This window comes from Sciurus vulgaris (assembly GCF_902686455.1).
Source record: "Sciurus vulgaris genome assembly, chromosome: 5".
Classification (NCBI taxonomy): domain Eukaryota; kingdom Metazoa; phylum Chordata; class Mammalia; order Rodentia; family Sciuridae; genus Sciurus; species Sciurus vulgaris.
Window position 1 is genome coordinate 153567968 of NC_136465.1, and position 21620 is coordinate 153589587.

The following is a 21620-nucleotide window of genomic DNA, read 5'->3' on the forward strand; positions in this document are numbered from 1 at the left end:
GAACGTGTCCCCCAAAGGGCTATGTTCAAAGCTTGGTCCGAGTCCATTGCACTATTGGAAGGTGATGAAACCTTTAAGAGGCAGAGCCTAGTTGGAAGTCTCCCAACCATATTGGGGGCATGCTCTTGAAGGGAATATTGGGATCCTGTCTCCTTCTCTCCCTTTGCTTCCCAGACACCATGAGAATAGCAGCTTCTCGCCCTTATGTCCTGCCTCGTCACATGCCTGAAAGCAACAGGGTCTACCAACCATGGACTGAAACCTCTAAAACGATGAGCCAAAATAAACCTTTTCCCTTTATAAGTTTTAAGGTATTCGTTACAGTAAGAGAAAACTGACAAACACAGAAATGTTTCATGGTGCTACAATTCCTAGAAGAGGGACTCCACCCCATCCCCAACCTCAGTTGTCAATACACACCTGACCCAGAGGAAGCAAATCTATTGGCCAGTCAGAGACCTGACTTGACAAGAAAAGATGAGAGGGATGTTTCAGATTCTTCTCTTGGCATTTGGGAAATGAGATACCAGGCCTATGCAAAGCTTAGGTGAAAGGCATGCTGAATCATGTCAGATGGCCATTTGGAGTCCTGAGATACTGAGTAAGCAGTGGTGTGAGGATGGACACAGAAAAGCAGAAACAATAATTCAGCGGTCCATGAGAGTGAGACAGAAGAGCTGCCTCCATCTCTGACACCATTCTATGTCCTATTCTCTAGATACCCAACTAACAATAGAGCAATTCTCATTCCTGGATCATTTTGAAACCTTACAATAAATTCTCCTTTCAAGTTAAACTGATTTGAGGATGTTTATAATCCTTCAAAGTAAGAAGTTATTAAAACATGGTCCAAGGATGACAGATGACATTCATCTATTTAATACTTTTTGTGATTTGGATATGAGATGTTCCCCAAAAGCTCCTGTGTTAATGCAGGAGATGAAATGATTAGCTTGTGAGAGGTGTAACGTAATCAGTAGATTAATTCATTTGATGGATTAATAATTTAAATGGACTAACTGGGTGGTAACTATAGGCAGATGGGGTCACTAGGGGGCATGTGCCTGGCACCTCTCTCTCTCTCTTTCTGCTTCCTGGTTACCATGAGGTAAGAAACTTTCCTCTGTCACGCCCTTCTGTCATGATGTTCTGTATCACCTCAAGCCCAGAGGAATGAAGTTGGTCAACCATGGACTGAACCTCTGAAATTATGAGCTCAAAATAAACTTTTCCTCCTATAAGTTGTTCTGGTCAGGTATTTTAGTCACAGTTACAAAAAGCTAACTTACAAAATGCTTCAATACTTTCCATTTCCTTTTCTCCTTAGTTAGTGGATGAGTAGTCTGTATTCCCTATTTCTATTTCCTTACTTCCCAGTCATTCATGAACCCCATAAGCCTATTCAAACTAAACTAGGTATAATCTAACTATCCCATTCAGTGGGCATTTCTTGGCCCTTATTTGACTTGATGTCTCTTCACCATTCACATGTATCTAACACTTGCCTCTACTTGTCTCTTGAATGCTGGAACCACAGAATATCTTCACTGGTATGTAAGACCTCTAATGCACAGTCATCCTTCCCAAACCTGTTTCTCCTCCTTCTCTACCCTCAACCATCTGATCATCTACTCAGCTATCCAAATTACTCCCAAGTCAAGAAGTATTATCAATTCTCTCTTAGTTTTCTTTCTTGAAAATCAATCTATTCTCTATTCCCACCCCAAATCATTGCCTGAACCCAAGCTTTCATTATATCTTAGACCTCCATCCAGAGATCCAGAAATTCTGACTTTTTTTTTCTTTTCTTTTAGGGGATGGGGTGTAGCTCAGTGATTGAGTGTTTACCTAGTATGCATGAGTCCTTGGGGTTTGATTTGAACCTCAGCACCACCAAAAATTTTTTAGAAGAATCTTTTTTTTTAAGGATTCCAAATGATTCTAATATGCAACAATTTTAGGAACTACCGTAACTTTCTAGCTGGTCTTTTCCTTAATGAGGTCATTCTCTCTACATAACCACCAAGTAGTCACACATATTAAGGAACCACCAAGCATCAACCATTATGGTGAACCCTAGACATACTAAGATAGAAAATAAATCTGCCACCCTAATGGAGTTCAGTCTTAGGAGAAGTCTAGAAGCCAAGTAAACAAATTACAAAATAAACATGACAAATTTTCAAAAGATTTGTAGTGTAATGGCTGTTATAGAGAAAGTGTTTGTTAAATGCTGGACAGTGTTTTACAAACATCATTTCGTTTAATCCCTCATACTACTGTGAAGTAGACACTACCAACAAATTAAAGATAACAAAACTAGGTCTCAGAAAGCCTGAGATTTTGCACAAGAAGCCCAAAGCCTAAGTGATGGTCTAACTTACATACAAGGCTACTCTCTTTATTCATATGGGGTGCTTTGGGAGAAGGAAAAAAAATAATAAGTAACTCCTAGTGAGATGGGCAAAGGACAGGTAGCTAATTATCAAAGAAAAGGAAATGGGTAGATAGTACTCCTCATCACCTGGTTGCTAACAACCTCAGAGGAGGGAAGGATCATTTTCCAACACAAGCAATCACCCCCTGGATGGTTCTCTTCCTGCCCTTTTGGTCACTTTTGGTCAAGTAGAGAAGATAACACAAGGGAGGGGTGTGAGAAGAAAGGACATCTGAAATCTATAAAAGGATCAGGACACCCCTACTCCCTCGGGCACCAGCTCTGGGCCAGTCCTCTCCTGAGGTGTCTCTCTCTCTCTCTCTTTCTCTCTCTCTCTCCATCCCCCTCCCTTTCTTGTTTCATTTCTTTAAAAAAATTTACTCTTTTGCTCTTGCCTCAGCATTTCTCATGTGTTTAATCTTCAAGGGGCAGGGGGTAGGGGGGACAAGGACCCCATCATGATTTTCAAGACCAGTTTCCCTAGTGTCCTTTGAACTGAAAAATGGACAACTGAGAATAGAGGATAAGTTTTCAGAAACACTGTAAGATATGGCAAGGTCAGGGCACAGAGAGGTATGTGGATGTCCAAAGTGATGTTAAAGAGACCAGAACATTAATTAAGGACCTGTGTTCCAAGATTAAAAAAAAAAAAAGTCTGGACACTGAGAAGTCACTAACAGATTTTAAGTAGAAGAATGACTCAACTGATTTGGAGGTTTTGTTTGTTTTGTTGTCTTCCTTGTTTGATTTGGTGAAGAACATGGGCATCAACTAATTTATTTCTGATAAAGATTAACCAGGAAAAATATTTTCAGAAGATTTTCCTTACTATAAATTTGATCATTTAAAAACTTTCTGTGGCTTCTTATTGTCTATAGTATAAGATTCAAAACCCTTCACAGAACCTTTTCAATTTCATGTATTATAACTATCCCCATCCACATGCAGAAATACCCACAAGCCTATATGCTAAGCAAGGCTACATCATACTCTTGCTTTTGCCTGGGTCTATCTCTAAAATGGCCTTCCCTAATGGGGAGGGAGCAGGTAGGGGAAGGAAAGAGTGGACTGAGACAGGCATTACTACCCTAGTACACGTATGATTGCACGAATGGTGTGAGTCTACATTGTGTACAACCATAGAAATGAAAAACAGTTGTACCCCATTTGCATACAATAAATCAAAATGCTATCTGTAAAAAGAAAAAGAAAAAAGAAAATAAAATGGCCTTCCCGTTCTTGCCCTTCCTTGTTGGAGTCAGTCAGTCTCTGGAAAGCCTTTAACAATCTCGTTCCCTGCTCTCCCTATGGCAACCCATCTTCAACACAGAAATACTTTTTCTTTTGTGCTCCCAAACCTTCCTCTGCATATCTATTAGGGCATTTACCACACTGCTTTATTATTTAAGTATTTGTCTCTTCCATTAAAACTCAAGAGTTTTTTTAATTCTCAAGTGTCCCCCCACCCAAGCCCAGCACAATAGTTAGCAAAGAATAAATGTTCAACAGTGTGTTAAATAAATATCTATGGTCTATGCCTAAGCTGAGTCCTTATCTACTGAAGGGGTGGGGGGTATTAAAAAAATAAACAAAAAAATGTCAGTCTGTTTTCTATTGCTATAATAATAGAACACCTAAACATGGGTGATTTATTTAAAAAAAAAAAAAAAAAAAAAAAAAAAAAGGAAGGAGGGTATTTTGGCTTGTGGTTCCAGGAGTCTAAGAACAAGGTGTTGGCATCTGATGAGAGAAGTGTGCCAAATATGGCAGGAAAGCAGAAGGGGATAAAGATGCCTGCAGAAGACAGGTCACATGGCAAGACAGACCAGCGGGAAACCTCAAGCTCATTTTACAGCAACAGACCTAATCCTGCCTCAAAAGACTTAATCACCTCCCAAGGATCTGACCTTCCAATTCCACCACATGGAGAATCAAATTTCAACATGAGTTTTGCAGTGTTGGGGACTGAACCCAGGGCCTTGTGCTTGTGAGGCAAGCACTCTACCAACTGAGCTATATCCCCAGCCCTCCACATGAGTTTTGATGGAGACAAATCATAGCTAAACCAAAGCACAGAGTGATTTAAAATAATGTGTTCCTTGAAGAAGTATGGAGTGTATAACAACAAAACACCGACAGAAAAACAGCCAATATTTATAGAGAATTTACTGTGTACCAAATACTCTTGTGTTCTACATATATTAATTCATTTAGTCTTCACAACCACTCTGGGAGGTGGGTACCATAATCAAAACTATTTTTCTGAGATACAGAAAAGTTAAGTAACTTGCCCAAAAATAAATAGCTAGTAAAGAGTGGAGATACCACCCAGATACTCATCTTCAGAGCTCATATTCTCCCCATCCCCCCACCTCACCCTGCCATACATAGTCTTGCTGTATAGCCCCACTCGGTGGCCCAGGTTGGCTCCAAAGTCCTGAGTGAGTTCATATTCTTGACCACTGAGTTGCATTGTCTCTTTAGCTCAAGCAAAGGCACTGGAATTAGAGGACAGAACATAATGGGGCTCTGTTTCTTATATCTTAATCTCTTCTTTAATCTTAATAAACTAAAACAAAAAAACTACACAAAAAATAACTCCATTTAGCTGTTACTTTTTAAAACACACTCCAGCGAATTAGTAATAATTTCATCAAACTTGAATGTGCAACTAATCTGGGGAGTCTTTCTTGGCATCTTGTTTAAATCAAGGCCCTCTCAATGTGTACTCTGAAGGCTCCCTATGCTCTTCCTTCCTAGTACTCAGCCAACTATGTACTGGTATAGTTAATGACTCTGAATAATTCCTCTCTCCTCCACCGGACACTAAATTTCACAAGGAGTCATGTATGTTTTACTCATCATTGGGTCCACACCACATTATTGTAGGACCACAAGAGATGTTAATATTCCTAAAAAAAAGTCCTTTCAGTACTCATTCAATAAATATTATTAAATTCCTACTATGTGCCAAGTATATTTCACAGCTTAGTAGAACCTTATTGATTTCCTCTGCTTATAAAATAAAGTTTAAGCCTGATGGGGAGAATCACAGTGTCTGGGATAGGAGTTCCCTATGTTTCTCCTTTGCCAGCAAAGCAACCAACTTCTTTTTCCTTTTTCTCAAAAAGGAAGGAAGGAAGGAAGGAAGGAAGGAAGGAAGGAAGGAAGGAAGGAAGGAAGGAAGGAAGGAAGGAAGGAAGGAAAGAAGGGAGGGAGGGAGGGAAGAAGAAGAGGAAGAAAGAAACAAAGAAAGAAAGATAGATTAAAATTGAGCTGGAATTGTCTGCTGGAACAAACAAAAAACAAAGACACTCCAGCCCTTAGACTATGATACCATTCTCCACTAAAAGTAACCAAGTCTCCTCAGAAATATGGCTGATTTCAGAATTGGGAACAGGTAAGTCCAGGAAAAGTTTAGGATCCTTATTATGCCAGAAAGTAAAGACATGCTTGAAAAAATTATGGGGACATGTCAAAAGGCACTGGGGCCACCCTTTAGGGTCTCCTATTGTTCAAATTTGGGACAATCTGAGTACCAAAATAAGTATAGGAATGATTTATAAACCATTTAAAAAACAAAATTCATGAGTTCATATCAGAAAGAAGAAAAGGGGTACAGGGGAGAAGAAGGGAGGAAAGGAGAGACAGACAAGAAGGGAGGAGAAATATAGGACCAGTTGGTAAAAGTGGAAAAGTGCTACAGTAGAAAAATCACTATTTTGTAGCCATTGGCTAGACTGGATCATACAAGAATCAACAATAGGTACTAAATCTAGGGCAATTTTTTAATAAGCAGATTATTGCATGGTCTTAAAGTATCTCACCACAAACTACCTATTAGTTGCAAAGGAAGGGGAGAAAAAAACCAAAAATTATATAGCAAGGAAATTGAGCAACACCTTAACCAGGTATTCAAAATTAACATTACCTGGGGCTGGGTATGCAGTTCAGTTGTAGAGTTTCATATGGCCCATGGAAATACTAATACTACTACTAATAATAATAATGATAATATCATCACCTATGAGGGACAGAAAGACATCATGGGTCTCCAGATGTGATAACTTGAGAACACAATATCCCCTAGCAGTAATCTTGGCAAGAATGTATAACTTCAATCTAATCACAAAGAAGTTCCCTACTACATTATTATTTGATCACTTTCTTTGGTCATGTTTAAAAACAACATGAAGAACAATCTAGTTTTAAAAAAAAATTTTTTTTAAGCAGGAAGGTGCTATGGTCTGAATGTGTCCCCAAATGGCTATGTCAATGCAACAATATTGGAAATTAGGACCTAAGTCAAGAGGGGTCTGCCCTCATAAATAGATTAATATTGATATTTCAAGGGTGAGTTATTTATCAAGAGAGTGAGCTGTTACAAAAGCAAGTTTGGTCCCTCTCTTACTCTCCCTCTCACTCTCTTGCCCGTCCTCTTTCTGCCATGGGATGACACAGCATGAAGGCCCTCACTAGATGTGAGCCCATCAATCCTGGACTTTCCAGCCTCCAGAACTCTAAGAAATAAATTTCTCATCTTTATAAATTACCCTCAGCAGAATTCTGTTACAGTAACACAACAGACTAAGATTGAGGGGAAATGTATTCTCCAAAAGTGTAGAAATGTTCCACACTAAAGGGAGCCAAAGAAACATAACAGCTAAATGTAACGCCTACTAAATATCAACAAAATATAATATCTAACCCTAACTTTTCCTATATTAGAGGGGGTAAAGGCTACAAAGGACATCATCAGATAAGCTGCAAAACTGGAATTATGAAGGCAGGTGAGGTGGCACACGCCTATAATCCCTGCAACTCAGGAGGTTTTAGTGGGAGAATCACAAATTCAAGACCAGTCTCAGCAATTTAATAAAAAATAAAAAATAAAGGGTTAGGGAATGTAGCTCAGTGGTAGAGCACCCCTAGGTTAAATTCCACATTACACATGCGCGCGCGTGCACACACACACACACACACACACACACACACACAAAATGAAATTATGGATAGTGACTTGACTCAGTGAAAATGTATGACATTAACAACCAGACTGCAGTTATGTAAGAAAATGTTTCTATTCTTCATTGAAGTGTTCAAAGGTGAAGGGTCATGACTGATTCGAAAATGGCTCAAAAAAACACACCACACACACACACACACACACACACCCCAGAGGGCAGGGGGAGAGACAGAGAGAAAGAAAGTGACCAAATAATAATGTAATAGGGTAAAATATTAATAGACTGGGACTGGAAGCACAAGCCTGTATGTAATCCCAACAGCTGGAGAGGCTCAAGCAAGAGCATTACATGTTCAACGCCAGCCTCAGCAATTTAGCAAGGTACTCCTAAGCAACTCAGTGAGATCTGTTTCAAAATAAAAAATAAAAAAGGGCTGGGAATTGGTTCAGTGAGTAAGCACCACTGGGTTCAGTCCTAGTACCAAAAAAAAGTTAAGAATAGGTGAATATAGATAAAGAATATAAAAGTGGTCTTTGCATTATTTTATTCTTATAACTTTCTGAAAGCTTAAAATTAGTTTGAAATAATTTAAAAATTATAATATACATATATTCAACTATACCTGTACTACCCAGTACAGTGCCCCTAGCTATATAAGGCTGCTGAACAACTGCCATGGTTAGTCCAAACTGAGATGTGCCACTAGTGTAAAGCACATGCCACATTTCAAACTTAGTACCAAAAAAAGTTAAAAAATCTCAGAATTTTTTTATATCAATTGTATGCCGAAATGTTTTTAAAATAGTGAGTTAAAGGAAATAACATTTTTTATTTTATTTCCTTTTTTTAAAATGTGACAACTAGCAATATTAACTTACAATATTAACTTACTCATGTTTGCACTGGATACAGCTGAACTAGGCAATTGAGCAACTCCACAATGTTAGGTTTCACGATATTTTGCAAATTTGTCTCTCAATTTCTTTCTGCTTTACATATACACCTCTACCTCTAAAAATCACTTGATTTAAAGCTACTTAAGAATACAGAGTGGGTCTGTATGCAGCTGTAGCCCTAGAATCTAACACATAGCAAGTTTATAAATATTTGCTAACAGGTATAATGCTAAGGAAGGGAGAGCAGGAGGAATGAACACGCTCCCAGTTTGAATCTTTCTTATACCATAACTCCTTGCTGCAATGCAACTTTTATCTTCCCCTCTCAATCACACACATTTTTTAAAACCCCACCTCAAGCCAATTTCCCCAAGGTCATGCCCACACACATTCATTCTGACCCTTCCTTCTCTGTACTACTATAGCCCTCATTGTCTCTATCATTTACTTTAGCATAACATATAAGTCGAGGCAGGAGTTGGGTCTCATATTTATCCTCTACCCTCCACAGTCACTAGCACAGTGCTAGCAATATCAGTGGAGCAGTGGCAGGAAAGGGGAAGGAAGATGCCAGGAAAAGGGAAATGAATTTGGGGTTGGAAAATTTGGCCCTAATCTCTAGCAGTCTTTGACATCTACTGTGTTGTCTTAGGTAAATCACCTAACCTCACTCTCAGTTTCTGCTTCCTCATTTTTAAAATCAGAAAGACAGACCTAATGTTCATAGAAGAAACCCTTCCACTTCTACAACTATGGAATAATTAAATCTGTTCTTTCTATAGCAATATATTTTATATTTCCCAACAAAAGGAAATCTAACACACTACTATTAAATCACAGCAAGTTACCTAAGAAAGATATGGCAGTGAAGCTTATAAATAGACTAAGGTACTAAATGCTGACCATCTTTACGGTCATCAAGTTATTCTTCATAGAACTATTAAAAAAATATTGAATACAGGGCTGGGATTGTGGCTCAGCAGTAGAACACTTGCCTAGCATATGTGAGGCACTGGGTTCAATTCTTAGCACCACAGACAAATAAATAAGGTTCATCAAAAACAAATAAAAATATATTTTTAAAAAACATTGAATACATACATATTGGAGCTCCTACCTCATTACCATGATTGTTATTTTCCCAGACATTTTCAAGTCTTAGAGTAACACCTTTTTTTTTTTTTTTTAACTTAGTTAATGAGACAGAAGACAGAGGAAGAGAAGTAAGAAGAAAAGCACAAATCAAATTTCTGTAAAGTACCCTGGCACCTTATTGGTAACATTCAAATACTCTGAGTTGTAACTGATTATAAAAGCATTGTCCTTTCTTCTTTCAAAAATGTTATTTAAAGGACATTATTCAGAAAAGAATTATATTAGCTAAAATGAAAAGGTCATCTTAAAAACAGAATGGTAAAGAAATGCAATATTATTCCAAAGCATGGAGACCATTTCAAACTTCTAAATCAGCAACACAGTTTTAATTATATATCTTAATACCTATGCTAAGATATAAGGTTATCAGGGTGGGGTAAAATAAAATGGTGCCATGTTACATACTTTTAAAGATTCAAGTTATACTTGTTAATAAATACCACTTACAGAGTTAATGTGCATTTTAGGCTCCCAACTGTGATAAAAATCACAAAATTTAAGAGTTTTATCAAAATGCTCCTATTAAATACTGAGTATTAACACTGACCCATCTAGAAGATAAAAGCTGAACTCCTTCCAAAGGACTCCAGGTCCTCTCATACTTTGGTCTGTAGCTACCAGGGTAGCCTCATCTCCAACCAAATCCCTTCATATCATCTCAATTTCAAAACGTAATTGTTCACCCTCACCCTAGTATTTATTACAGGTTTCCTTTGACTCCATGCCTTTGCATTTTCTGTTCCCTCTGTCCAACATGCCCTACTCCCTGAAGCTTTTCCTTAGTGCTTCGACACCCTCCCACAAAGAGTTCCATGTAGCACTGCAATTACTTCAAATGTCCACCTCTCCAACCAACCAGGATATGAGTTCTAAAGGGAGAAGCCATATCTTATTAAATGGTTTCCCAACTCCTAGCGTAATAGCTGGCATTTACTGAAACCCTATATAAGTACACTGAACAAAAGAAAGTTAACTGTGAGAAACACTTCAAACCTTCCTATTGAAGGGCACATACATTTAACAGGGTGGTTCTCGACTGGGGCAATTTTGTCCCTACAGGACATTTAATACGTCTGTAGAAAATTTGGTTGTCACAGTGGAGAAGGGATTTGAGGAAATGCAACCAGTATCTAGTGAGTAGAAACCAGGGATGCTGCTAACCATCCTGTACAGGGCAGCCCTCTACAACAAAGAATTACCTTGTCACAAATGTCAATAATGCCAAAGTTGAGAAACTCAGCTGTCAACTGACTTATTCAAAAATGATGTAATATCACATCTTAGCAAAACCACAATAAATTCCAATTTTGCTGTCTGTATTGAAACTTCTTCAAGAATTGATATGTAGATGCCAACACTAAAAAAAAATCATCTTTATATAACCTCAATGCTTAACAACACGAAACCAAGAGTACTGGAAAGCATGCCATATTTCTTGAAAACTAATCTATAACGACCAGTAGTACTCCCAAGTCAGAACAGTTTTATTTATAAACCTTAAAGCAAACCACAGGCAAAATAACTTTCACTCATAGAACTATGGCAGAAACATAATCTGAGGCATCAGGTAATCAGTTCTTCCAGGTCTGATCAAAGAAAAATCTCTTAAATAAATCATGCACCACGGTCTTTACTGGTTTGCTTGTTTCTTGGTTCCAGGAATTGAACCTGGTGGTGCTTTACCACTGAGCCACATCACCACTCCTTTTAATTTTTTTTATTTTGAGACAGAGTCTCGCTAAATTGCTTAGGGCCTTACTAAATTGCTGAGGCTGGCCTCGAACTTGTGATTTTCCTGCCTCAGCCTCCCAAGTCGCTGAGATTACAGACATGTACCACCGTGATACTCTTTACTGTTGAACAAAGGAAATGATGGCGAGAGTAAAGGGCATGCCCTTGCTGCTCCAAATCAGTGCTTATCAAGACTTCAAAAACTGACAAAAGCACTGCAGAAAATATAAGTGTCAATACAGGGAGTCAGATACAGAAGTTAACTATTTCTCTCAAAAATAGATGACCGAGTCTCACATGATTTCCAACATTTCAAGAAAGCTATGCAAAAGCAAGAACACTCCCTATATGCTGAATGACTCAACTCTCTTTGACACATGCTGTGAGTAAATACTACAAATTCACTAATTTATTTTTTGTCTTTTGAACTAGTTATTGTACTTCCTAGGCAATCAACTAAGGGGTTTGACACCAAGATTTCAATAATTTACACTTTCTTACACTCTATCAGTCTAGCAAGAAAGAAAAAAGGTGTAAAACATACTTGAGTGCAGTAACTCTTACAGCAAAAAGAGATTTTAATCATGTTATTCTAGGGACTGCTTCCTAAACAGAACATTCACAGCTTTCTAACGTTCTTATTATCAAGGTTTTCCAGACTTCAAATAAAGATTGCAAAAGCAAAAACTGAAGTGTACACCACTTGAAGCTTACTGTGAATTTATTCTTGGATAGCTAAAATAAGGTACTGGAGCTTGGAGGGGAAAACGCATTTTTAATTTAAAAAAAAAAAAGTTTCCAACAGTGAGTAATCTCTTCCTTCTCAGCTGACTTTGCCAGTAAGTGTCAGTCCCACGATCAGGCCCACGCTAGGCCAGGTCTCACGTTACCCTCCAATGCTGTCCAGATGAGAAAGAAGGCTAGCCGCGTGTGGCAGGTGCGCGTCGCGGGGAGTTGGGGGGGCACGGTGGGCGGGGAGGGTGGGAAGAGCCAGGCAAGCCGCCCGCAATCTCCCGCGGGGCGTTCTCCAGCCCGGCAGGCGACTGGCCCGCCCGTCGCTCAGGCACTAACTCTCCATTTTCATTCCCCATCCTGGGATTCCGGCAGGGACGCGCCGGCACCACACCCTCGGACTCCCAGTGACAGCCCAGCGCGCGAGCGAGCGCCGGGCCGCGGGGTCTCCGGCCTGCCGCCCGCCGCGCCCCACCCGCCCCGCGGCCCGCCCCCGGGCCGGACGAGCAGGCCTAAGCGCCTGCCCGGCTGCGGGGCCTAAAGAAGGAAGGAGCCCGCGCTGAGGAGGTGGCGCCCGCGCCGCCGCCTGGGCTCCCAGCGCGGCGGCGGCGCCCGCGGCCCGGGGCTCTCCCGCTCACGTGCTGCCGGAAAGACGGTTTCCCTCTCTTACCCTCTGCAAAATCCTCCTTAACATGGTTTTTACACCACCCGGCGCCGCCGCGGTGACTCTCCGAACCCTACGCGGGCTACTCACTACTCGGGGGCACGCGGGCCGGGAGGGGACAAGGGAGAAGATCGGGGCGAGGAGGTGGCTGCGGCCGCTCAGGCTGCCCCGACTTCCCCACAGGCGACGAGAGGGAGCGAGCGCGAGCAAGCGAACGACGAGGTAGCCGGCGAGCGCCCGCCCGCCTGCCGGGCCGCCTCTGTAACTGACAGCTGGGCGGGCCCGCCCGCGGCCGCTGAGGGGAGGAGCCGCTTCCGCCCCGCCCCCCGGGCCTGTCCGTCCGCCGAGGGCGGGGCTGGAACGGGGCTGGCCCGGGTCTGTGACCAATCGGAAGCGGCGGGAGCGTGGGCGGCTGCATGATGGACAGGCCTCAGGACGCTGGCGCCGCGGCTTCTTCCGGCCGGCCAGAGGACGCTAGGGCAGCTGAGCTCACACCCGTGCTCTGTGAGAGGTCCGCGCCCGCCCATGGACCGCGTCCTCTCTGCGGTCCGCCTGGGATGTCCCTGACCCGGGCGGGAGGAGTATACACCTATATGAAACCTTCTACTGAGCTTCAGACAGTTTTGCAAAATTTCTCAGTGCGCCCCTTCCGGTTCCTGCTCCTTGGACAAGGCGTGGAGCCTGAGCTGATCCTCATTTCTGCTGGAAATCTGACAGCCTTTAGCCCCTGGGTCAAGCAGAGGAAAGAAACACAGACCTACTTAAACGGTCTTTTGGGCTTTCCTCTGCTTTTCCATTCCCTGGTTTTCTTTCCCTGCTCCCTTCCTGCTTCTAACTGCAGTTAAAGAGTCAGCAAGGGATCAGAAAAAGGAATGGGAAAATGCTGGAATTTGAATTAGCAAAAAAAGAAGTTTGGTCATGTCCGTTTTGGACCTTCTCAGCCTCTTGTAAGGAATTTTAAATCCTATTTTGATAATGGATATATGAAGTAAGTCGCCAATGATGCCTGTATTTTGCAGATTAAGAAAAAATGAGGTCGCTGCTAAACAGGTGCCAAAACAAGACTTGAACTTGGAATTGATGTCCTGGCGCAAATGTTATTATTTAAACCTGAAAATCAAAACCACTGCTTCATAGCATTCTGTCGTTATTCACAAACCAAGGGGCCCAAATTTCACCCTGAGCAGGAAAAACAAAAAAACAAAAAAAGTCTTTAATACTGCATAATTAAGGAAAGAAAGGGAATGATGGAACTCTTAACAACTGAAGGATGAGGAGGATAAACCTTGAAGTCTCCCAAACAATGAATGAAGAATTTATTGAAAAGTGCTTTCAGAGCCTTTGAAAAGATGCAGCAAACTAGGTATTGTTTTCAAGCCGGTTAATTAATGTGGAAGTATTTTATAAAGTGTAAAAGATTATATAATATGTATTTCTATTACAAACGTGTTTTGTTTTTTATTGTGTCTGTATTCATCTCTCTTTATAATACATCAAAATGTCATGCCTACAACTGATTTATTATTAATAATGATTGATAATGCACTTACAAAGCATACATTTTTTCATCTTTCTAGACCCAAGATTTATTTTCAAACAATATGAGAAACAGTCTCATTGCATTCTGTGTTGATCAGCTGTGACAAAACAGGTGAGAAAAACAACTTAAAGGATAAAATGTATTTTGGCTCATGGTTTTAGTTCCAGGTCCACTGGCTCCATTGCTCTGGGCCTGAGGTGAGGCAGAACATCACTGTGGAAGGGCATGGCAGAGGACATTTGCTCACCTACTTACAACCAGGAAACAGGGAGAGAGAAAGGGGCCCCAGCATAAGAAGGGGGTCACACCCCCAAGGACCTTCTATCTTCAACTAGATCCTACCTCCAGCAGTTTCCATCACCTCACAAAAGTCCACTCATTGATGAGATCAGACCCCTCCTTATCCAATCATTTCCCCGTAATTCCTCTATGAATACCGCTTCAATGGGAACCAAGCCTTCAAACACGAGCCTTTAGAGTACATTTCCAGATCCAAATCATACCAGGGTTATAAAAGTGACTTTTTTGTTTGCTTTTCAAAGTTAGTTTAAAACTGCTCATTAATGACATATACCATATTCTTTCCTGGAATTCTTATGGAGAAATTTTTTACCAATATAATAGGCTCTCATCTACTATTTAGCTAGACAGTTTATTCAAATCCTGGTAGTCCCCTGAAGTTTATGGTAACTCTGTCACTACAGTGATATTCTAGAGAACTTAATTACTACAGAAGAAAATAAGTAGTGATTGAGACAAAAATGTGTAAGAATACCATTTACTAATCCCACACATAACAACTCTGTTGCTCTATATGACCACTAAATCCCATCCATTCATCTCTCTTACATTAATATTCCCACAACCATCACTTCTTTGACTTCCACCAAGACCTCTAACCCACCAGCATGTCTTACTTTCTTATTAGAAGTCATTTCTCTGGCCTGCATATTTCCATCCAAACTTGAGTCCATGATCCAACTTTACAGTTTTCTCTTAAAAATATTCTTGATGTTACCTGTCTCTCTTACTCCATTGTTTTCATTTAACAAAATACAAACCTGGTTTAAACCCAACAATCCACCTACTCTACTACACAAGAGCAGCTGAACATCACTAGAGATACTAGTATATAATGAAGGTCCCTGGGCTCATTTTGCATTAATAGCCTTAGAATTTAGATGGGCACTGAATGAAAGAGGTGGAGGAAAGGGAACAGAAGGAAGGGAAAGAAAGATTGAAGGAAGAAAGAAAGGAGTAAGAGAAGGAAAAGAGGAAGACAAATTTTAGACAGGTTGTTAGTAGTAAAACAATTAGATTACTCTTCCAAAATGGACTCTTTGTTTCCTCAGACTAGTAATTTAAAACACACCTGCCTTTTCAGTGACTTTCATCCCACCAAAAGGTAGGTTTTAATTCTTTGCTTGAAATTGGGCTGGACTTAGTGACTTATTTCAAATGAGTAAAATGTGGTGGAAGTGACATGGCATGACTTAACAAAGCTAGCATAAAACTGTTTAACACAAATGAATGGAATATTTTATTATGTAATTGTTAGCACAATATGTGTTCCAAGAAATTGTCTTATTTCAAAAATCACATGCAGTAAATAAATTTAATTAGTTCTTTATTGTGATCACAAAGAGAAGAACACTTTTAAATGAGTTTCTTTTTTATTAATGTTAATTTTTTGATTTGCACAATATTTGCCTGCTTATGAAGTACATGAGATGTACACATTGGCTAATAATAAAAGCAAGATGATTAGCACATATATCACCTTAAACTTTTATCATGTCTTTATGGTGAGGACATTCAAAACCTTCTATCAAAAACTATCAATCATGAAACATATGGTGCATCATGATTAATTATATTTACTTACTGTGCCATAGAATGACCAGAACTAATTTTTCCTATCTAACATGGTAACTGTTGACCAGACTCTCCTCATCCCTCCTCCCTGTTACTCTCCCTACTTTCTAGTAACTACTATTCTACTCTCAGCTTTTCTTTTGACTTTTTAAAATTCCACATGAGTGAGATCATGTGGTGTTTATCTTTCCTGACATACACAATTTTTAAGAATATATCTATTTATTCCTTCCCTTCCTAAGTAATTATTAAAGAGTCAAGATGATTACTCTGCTTAAACATCCATGTATTTCAATCCAATCTTGCTCTAAAAAATGTACAATAACAAAAGCTGTCTGGGGCCATATTGTCTAATCAGGTAGAAAGTTTGTACGTCTATTTCTCCTGTTTCTTTATTCTGTGTTATATCATATGTTGTATGGGCAAAGTTCCCAAAGTCAAATCAATGGCAACAGCTTCTCTCCACAATATGGTCCTCCAGTTTCCCCAGCTGTAGTCAAACACAGGAAGTCTCTCTGGCATAAGACCAGCAACAATATTTATGGAGGTGTAATAAAGTGAGGACTAAAATGCATACTGCTGCTCTCCTGGAGCTTCTAGTCATATAAGGCCTGCTCAACTTTGAACAGACTGCAGAATGCATACAAAAAGGTGACAGGTACTTATTTGTTGATTTTAATAATTGTGGCTAAGCAAAGTGGATCACACCCAGGCTGTCAACTCCAGGACCATAATTATCCTCCCCCATACATTCTCAATGGGTTATCAGTCACCCTGTGGTTTCTATCTCCTTATTATGCATTTGCTGGTGATGCCCAAATCTCAGTGTAGATCTCTTCTGAATATGAAACCTGGCTGTTCAGCAGCCTAACGAACTCACTCATTTAAACTCTAGAGTGCAATTAAAAATGTCCAAACCCTAAACTGAACTTATCATCTCCCTGTTCTATACACCCTTCCTTCATGTCACACGAGCTCCCAGGCTCCTTTATCAGTGCTTGTCAAGCTAGAAATCTCAACATCATGCTAACCTGTTCCCTTTTTATTTCTACCCATATCCAATTAATGAGTTACTCCTATAAATTTTACCTTACTACACCCCTTTTTGTGTCATTTTATTTTAATGTAGGTTACTAACTCATCTTTTTGTTTTTGATCTTGCATCTCTCCAATTCATTCTCTGTGCTAAGATCAGAGTGATATTTCTAAAGCATAAACCTGATCTTTGTTAGCGCCTACTTTAAATTCTTCACCAGTCCCCCATTTTGAAAGACCGTTTACCCAGACTCTTTATTGTGGCATTCAAGACTTTCACATGCACTTGCCCCACTAGGGCTGCCCCATCCCTTGACATTATATTTCTGTACCATACACTCCAGGCATACTGAACTGTTGCAGTTTTCCATACCCATCACAGTCTCTCTCTTACTTCTGAGCTATAATTTACGCTCTTGCCATATGCCTGGAATATTCCCTACACTCATCAGTCTAATTCCTATTTATCCCCAATTTCCCACTCTCACACTGAGCTGCGTAACCTAGATGTGGCTATATTTTGTACTCAAGCTTATTATAGGGAAAAGATCTCTTGCTCTGAATGCACACTTCTAAAAGTTGGTTCATTTGTTTTTGCCATTCTTTCATTGTTGTTGTTCTAATTAGTCTTCCAAAAGTTTTTGACTATAAATCATTCACGTTTGGGTTCCATGTAGTTTTGTCTTTAAAGAGTCCTGTTGATGAAGCACAACTAACAAGAAAATTTTATTGCCCTTGGTGAATTAATAAAATGACATTTTAGTCTAAGTTTGAATAATATGAGTTCTCAAGAAAATAATTTACTTTCCATGTGCTGGAAAAATTCAAGTTTTGAACCTACAAAGAAAGATTCAGAGCCTGTTCCCCAATGAATTTACCAATGTAAATGAACTTCCTGAGGTCTTTTGACAGCTACCCAGCTGGCCTCCCTAGATGACATAATTAGAATGATGAGTTGTATAGAATTTAAACTTACAATAGGTCCATCTCCCCTTATGATTTGCAACTCTATGGTAGAAGATTCCAGAGTCCATCTAATTCTAACAGTAAGTTGCTTAAGCCTGTGGGTTCAGAATAATCTGAAGTTTTAAAGTAGTACATCCTAGGTAGAGGTCAAATAGCTAAATAGTACTTTGTAAAATACTAATCAGAAAATGTCTTAGCAACATAAAACTTGGAGATGGTAGCAAGATGGAAGAACAGAGATGATGAAACACTTTAGTTAATATTTATTCTGGTCAAAACAGTCCCCCTCCCCCATCTGTATCTATTTGTACTATGAAGAAAGTTTTATTTGTCAAGGGAGAAAAACATACTTGATAACTGAGGGCAGTCATCCCTCATTTATATCATCACTTGTAACTGATGTTAAAGAAACTTCCTATCAACATCTGGAAAATAACACAAAAATAATACTATATGCATTTTTAAAACTTAATTTAGGATGATGCTAATAAAGGCTATTTTGCTAAAAATGGGATTCAAAAGAGTTTATTGACAGATTTTGGTTAAAATATAAAATTGACATTTATTTGACTAAAAAAATAAAATAAATAATCTGAGAATAAAATTAAAGAACAACTTTAGGAAAATATCATATCCTTGTTTCCTTCTTCCTTGATGCCTCTTTCCCCAAGTCAAGGAGCATAGTGTTGCCTTAAAAGAAAAAAAAAAAGTTACTTGCTCATTTCATTTGAAATCTAGATTAAAATATTGTTCTCTCAAGAAACTATTTTATAATTTATAAAATGGCAGGAAGAAGCTTGAAGTTCCTTTAGTTTTGATTAAGAAATGAGAAAAATTTAAAAAATGAGAAAAATCTTTAAATCCTCTTAATATACTGAAATAGCATATAATCAACATAATGGAGCAATTTTTTGTCTCTCTTTCTCTCTCTTTTGATGCTAGAGATCAAACTCTGGGCCATGCTTGTGGTAACATACGCTCTACCATTGAGCTGCATCCCACATTCCCAGAGTAGAGCAATTTTAAGTTGAAAAGTTGAGAGAATTGTTAGGTAAATGAATATATTTGTCTCTCCATATTGACAAACTTGTTGGATTTAAAGTACTGTAAGTTAGAATAGAATAAATGGACTTGTTCTATCTTTTGTTCTAACTTAAGTAATTAAAGATACTTGGAAAGACCTAACACTTTTAAAGGCTTAAGACATTTGGAACTACCAAGTCATTTTTCAAGCCTGCACAGTAGTTTCTGAACCCATTAGGAAGCTGTCATTAATAAATGTGCCAACAATTTAAAGGAAACATGTCTATTTTTGTTTTGCTTCATTGCATGGTATTTTCATATTTGAAGTTTGTTTCTGTTATTTCAATAATTACTAACTACTAATGTTTGGGACAAGTGTAAATCCTCTACATAAATGTGCTTGCCAAATCTTTTCCTTGTATTGTAACTTGCTTAGACAAGCAACAGTTAACTTAGGAAGTTTGTTTTTTTCTTTGTTTTTTTTTATTCAACCATTTATTGAGACCTAGGTTTGACCGAACAATACAATTTACTATACTTGTAACATGTTCCACAAGGTAATAAAAGAACTGTCCTAGTAGATAAAAAGTTCATCCATTATGATTTTTTTTTCCTTTTTCTTTTTTTTTTTTTGTGGTGCTGGGGATCAAACCCAGGGCCTTGAGCTTGCAAGGCAAGCACTCTACCAACTGAGCTATCTCCCCAGCCCTCCATTATGATTTTTTAAATAACTTTCCTAAATAGAACTTCTCAATGGTGAGATTTGTGTGTGTGTGTGTGTGTGTGTGTGTGTGTGTGTGTGTGTGTGTGGTGCTGGGGATTAAACCCAAGGCCTTATGCTTCCAAGGCAAGCACTCTACCAACTGAGCATATCCCCCGCCCACTTTTAAAGTAATTTGCACAACTAAGAATTTCCAATGGTTACTTACTTGTACTATATTACTTTACACATTGTAATTTTCATTGGAAAGAGAAAATAGCTAAATAGAAACTTTGCAACTAACATTTATTGGGTACTTAGCACCCTCTGAGTTTCTTTTTTCTTTTTTTTTGTTTCTTTTTTTTCACCTTCTGAGTTTCTTTCATTATTTAATTTGTTCTTCACAACAATTCTGTGAGTATTGAGGTTTGAAGAAATTAAGTAACTTGTCCAAATCATTAAGATTGAACCAAGATTTGAAACCAAGCAGCCTGACTTCAGAGCCTGTACAACTAAGCATTTCCAATGTTTACTCTAACTATTGTACTAGTTACACTAGTAAAGAGACAATAGTATTTTAGAAAAGTCGAGTGTTTTTTGTACTTATCTATATATTTTAACATTCTCATAAGATTTCATCTCATAATTGTGTGGTCTTCATAATTTCCATTTTTAAATGCCTAATAGTCTATCAACATTATTAAAAAAAAAAAAACAATTCATAAGATTTTTTTTAATCTCTATAGTTTTGTTTTTAAATAGGCATTTTTTTATGTTTTTGTTCATTAAAGATAGATAATAAATAAGAAGTACCTAGACTGCATTCAATGTATGATTTTAAAAAGCTAAAAATCATGTCTCCAATAGTATATATGTAGTCGAAGAGCTTATGAATAGAATGGCAAAGCCAGTTGGGGGGGGGGCACAAGACAAACAGATGTATTTATAGTCACTGGAAGAAAATATGCTAAAATATGATTACTAAATTACACACACACTTAAAAAATTGGGTAATGCTCCATCTTGCAAGAAAATGAACTGTTAGGTTATAACAGATTGCCTGTACCTCTTTGGGACAAAGGTTATTTGCAGTGCTATTACACAAAAAGTAGTCATATCACTATCTAATTCCATCCTTCTAATCCTTCACTAATCATTACTGTCTATCATATTACATATTTTACATATTGATGGGGTTTTTTGTTTGTTTAATATTTTGTTTTAGTTGTAGGTGGACATAATACCTTCACTTCATTTTCATGTGGTGCTGAGGATCCAACCCAGGGATTCATGTATGCTAGGTAAGTACTACCACTGAGCCATAACCCCAGCCCGGTATTGATGTTATTTACTATCTGCTCCCCCTATTAGAATATAAAGGCAGGGTAGGTCCCATCTCTTGTACACTACTATATATTCAATGCCCGGAAAGTGTCTGATATATAGTAAATACTTAAAAATATGAGTGAAATGAATAAACAGGTTGTAGTTCACTTTGACTATAAGAATCAAGGAAATCCCTCCCCTCCTTCCTCCCCCTATTCTTCCTCTACTCTTCTATTTATTTTTTTTTTTTAATTTGTGCTTTGTGTGTGTGTGCGTGTTTGTGGAGAGAGAGAGAGAGAGAGAGAGAGAGAAAAGAATCAAGGAAATATTTTTTATTTGTTCTAATTAGTTATACATGACAGTGTATTTTTCATTTTGATACATCATACATAAATGGAAGAACCAGGCCATTTTCAAAGGAAAAACAGAGTCAGGTATGGTGGCATATTCTTAAATCCTAGCAGCTTAGGAGGATGAGGCAGGAGGATCACAAATTTGAGGCCAGCCTCAGCAACTTAGCAAGTCCCTGTATCAAAATGAAAAATAAAAAGGACTAGGGTACTGGGGCTGTAG

General features: G+C 38.7%; 1 protein-coding gene across 2 annotated transcripts in view; it reads right to left on the reverse strand.

The window, feature by feature from the left end:
• Positions 1-14042, reverse strand: part of EEA1 (early endosome antigen 1) — a 127941-nt gene extending 113899 nt beyond the window's left edge. Inside the window, exon 1 of one of the 2 annotated variants that reach the window (XM_079142821.1) lies at positions 12589-14042. In XM_079142821.1, coding sequence (XP_078998947.1) covers positions 12589-12612 — 24 coding nt within the window. In that variant the 5' untranslated portion in view covers positions 12613-14042. The remainder of the gene's footprint in view (positions 1-12588) is intronic. The other variant, XM_079142822.1, reaches the window with a different exon arrangement.
• Positions 14043-21620: the final 7578 nt, after the last annotated feature.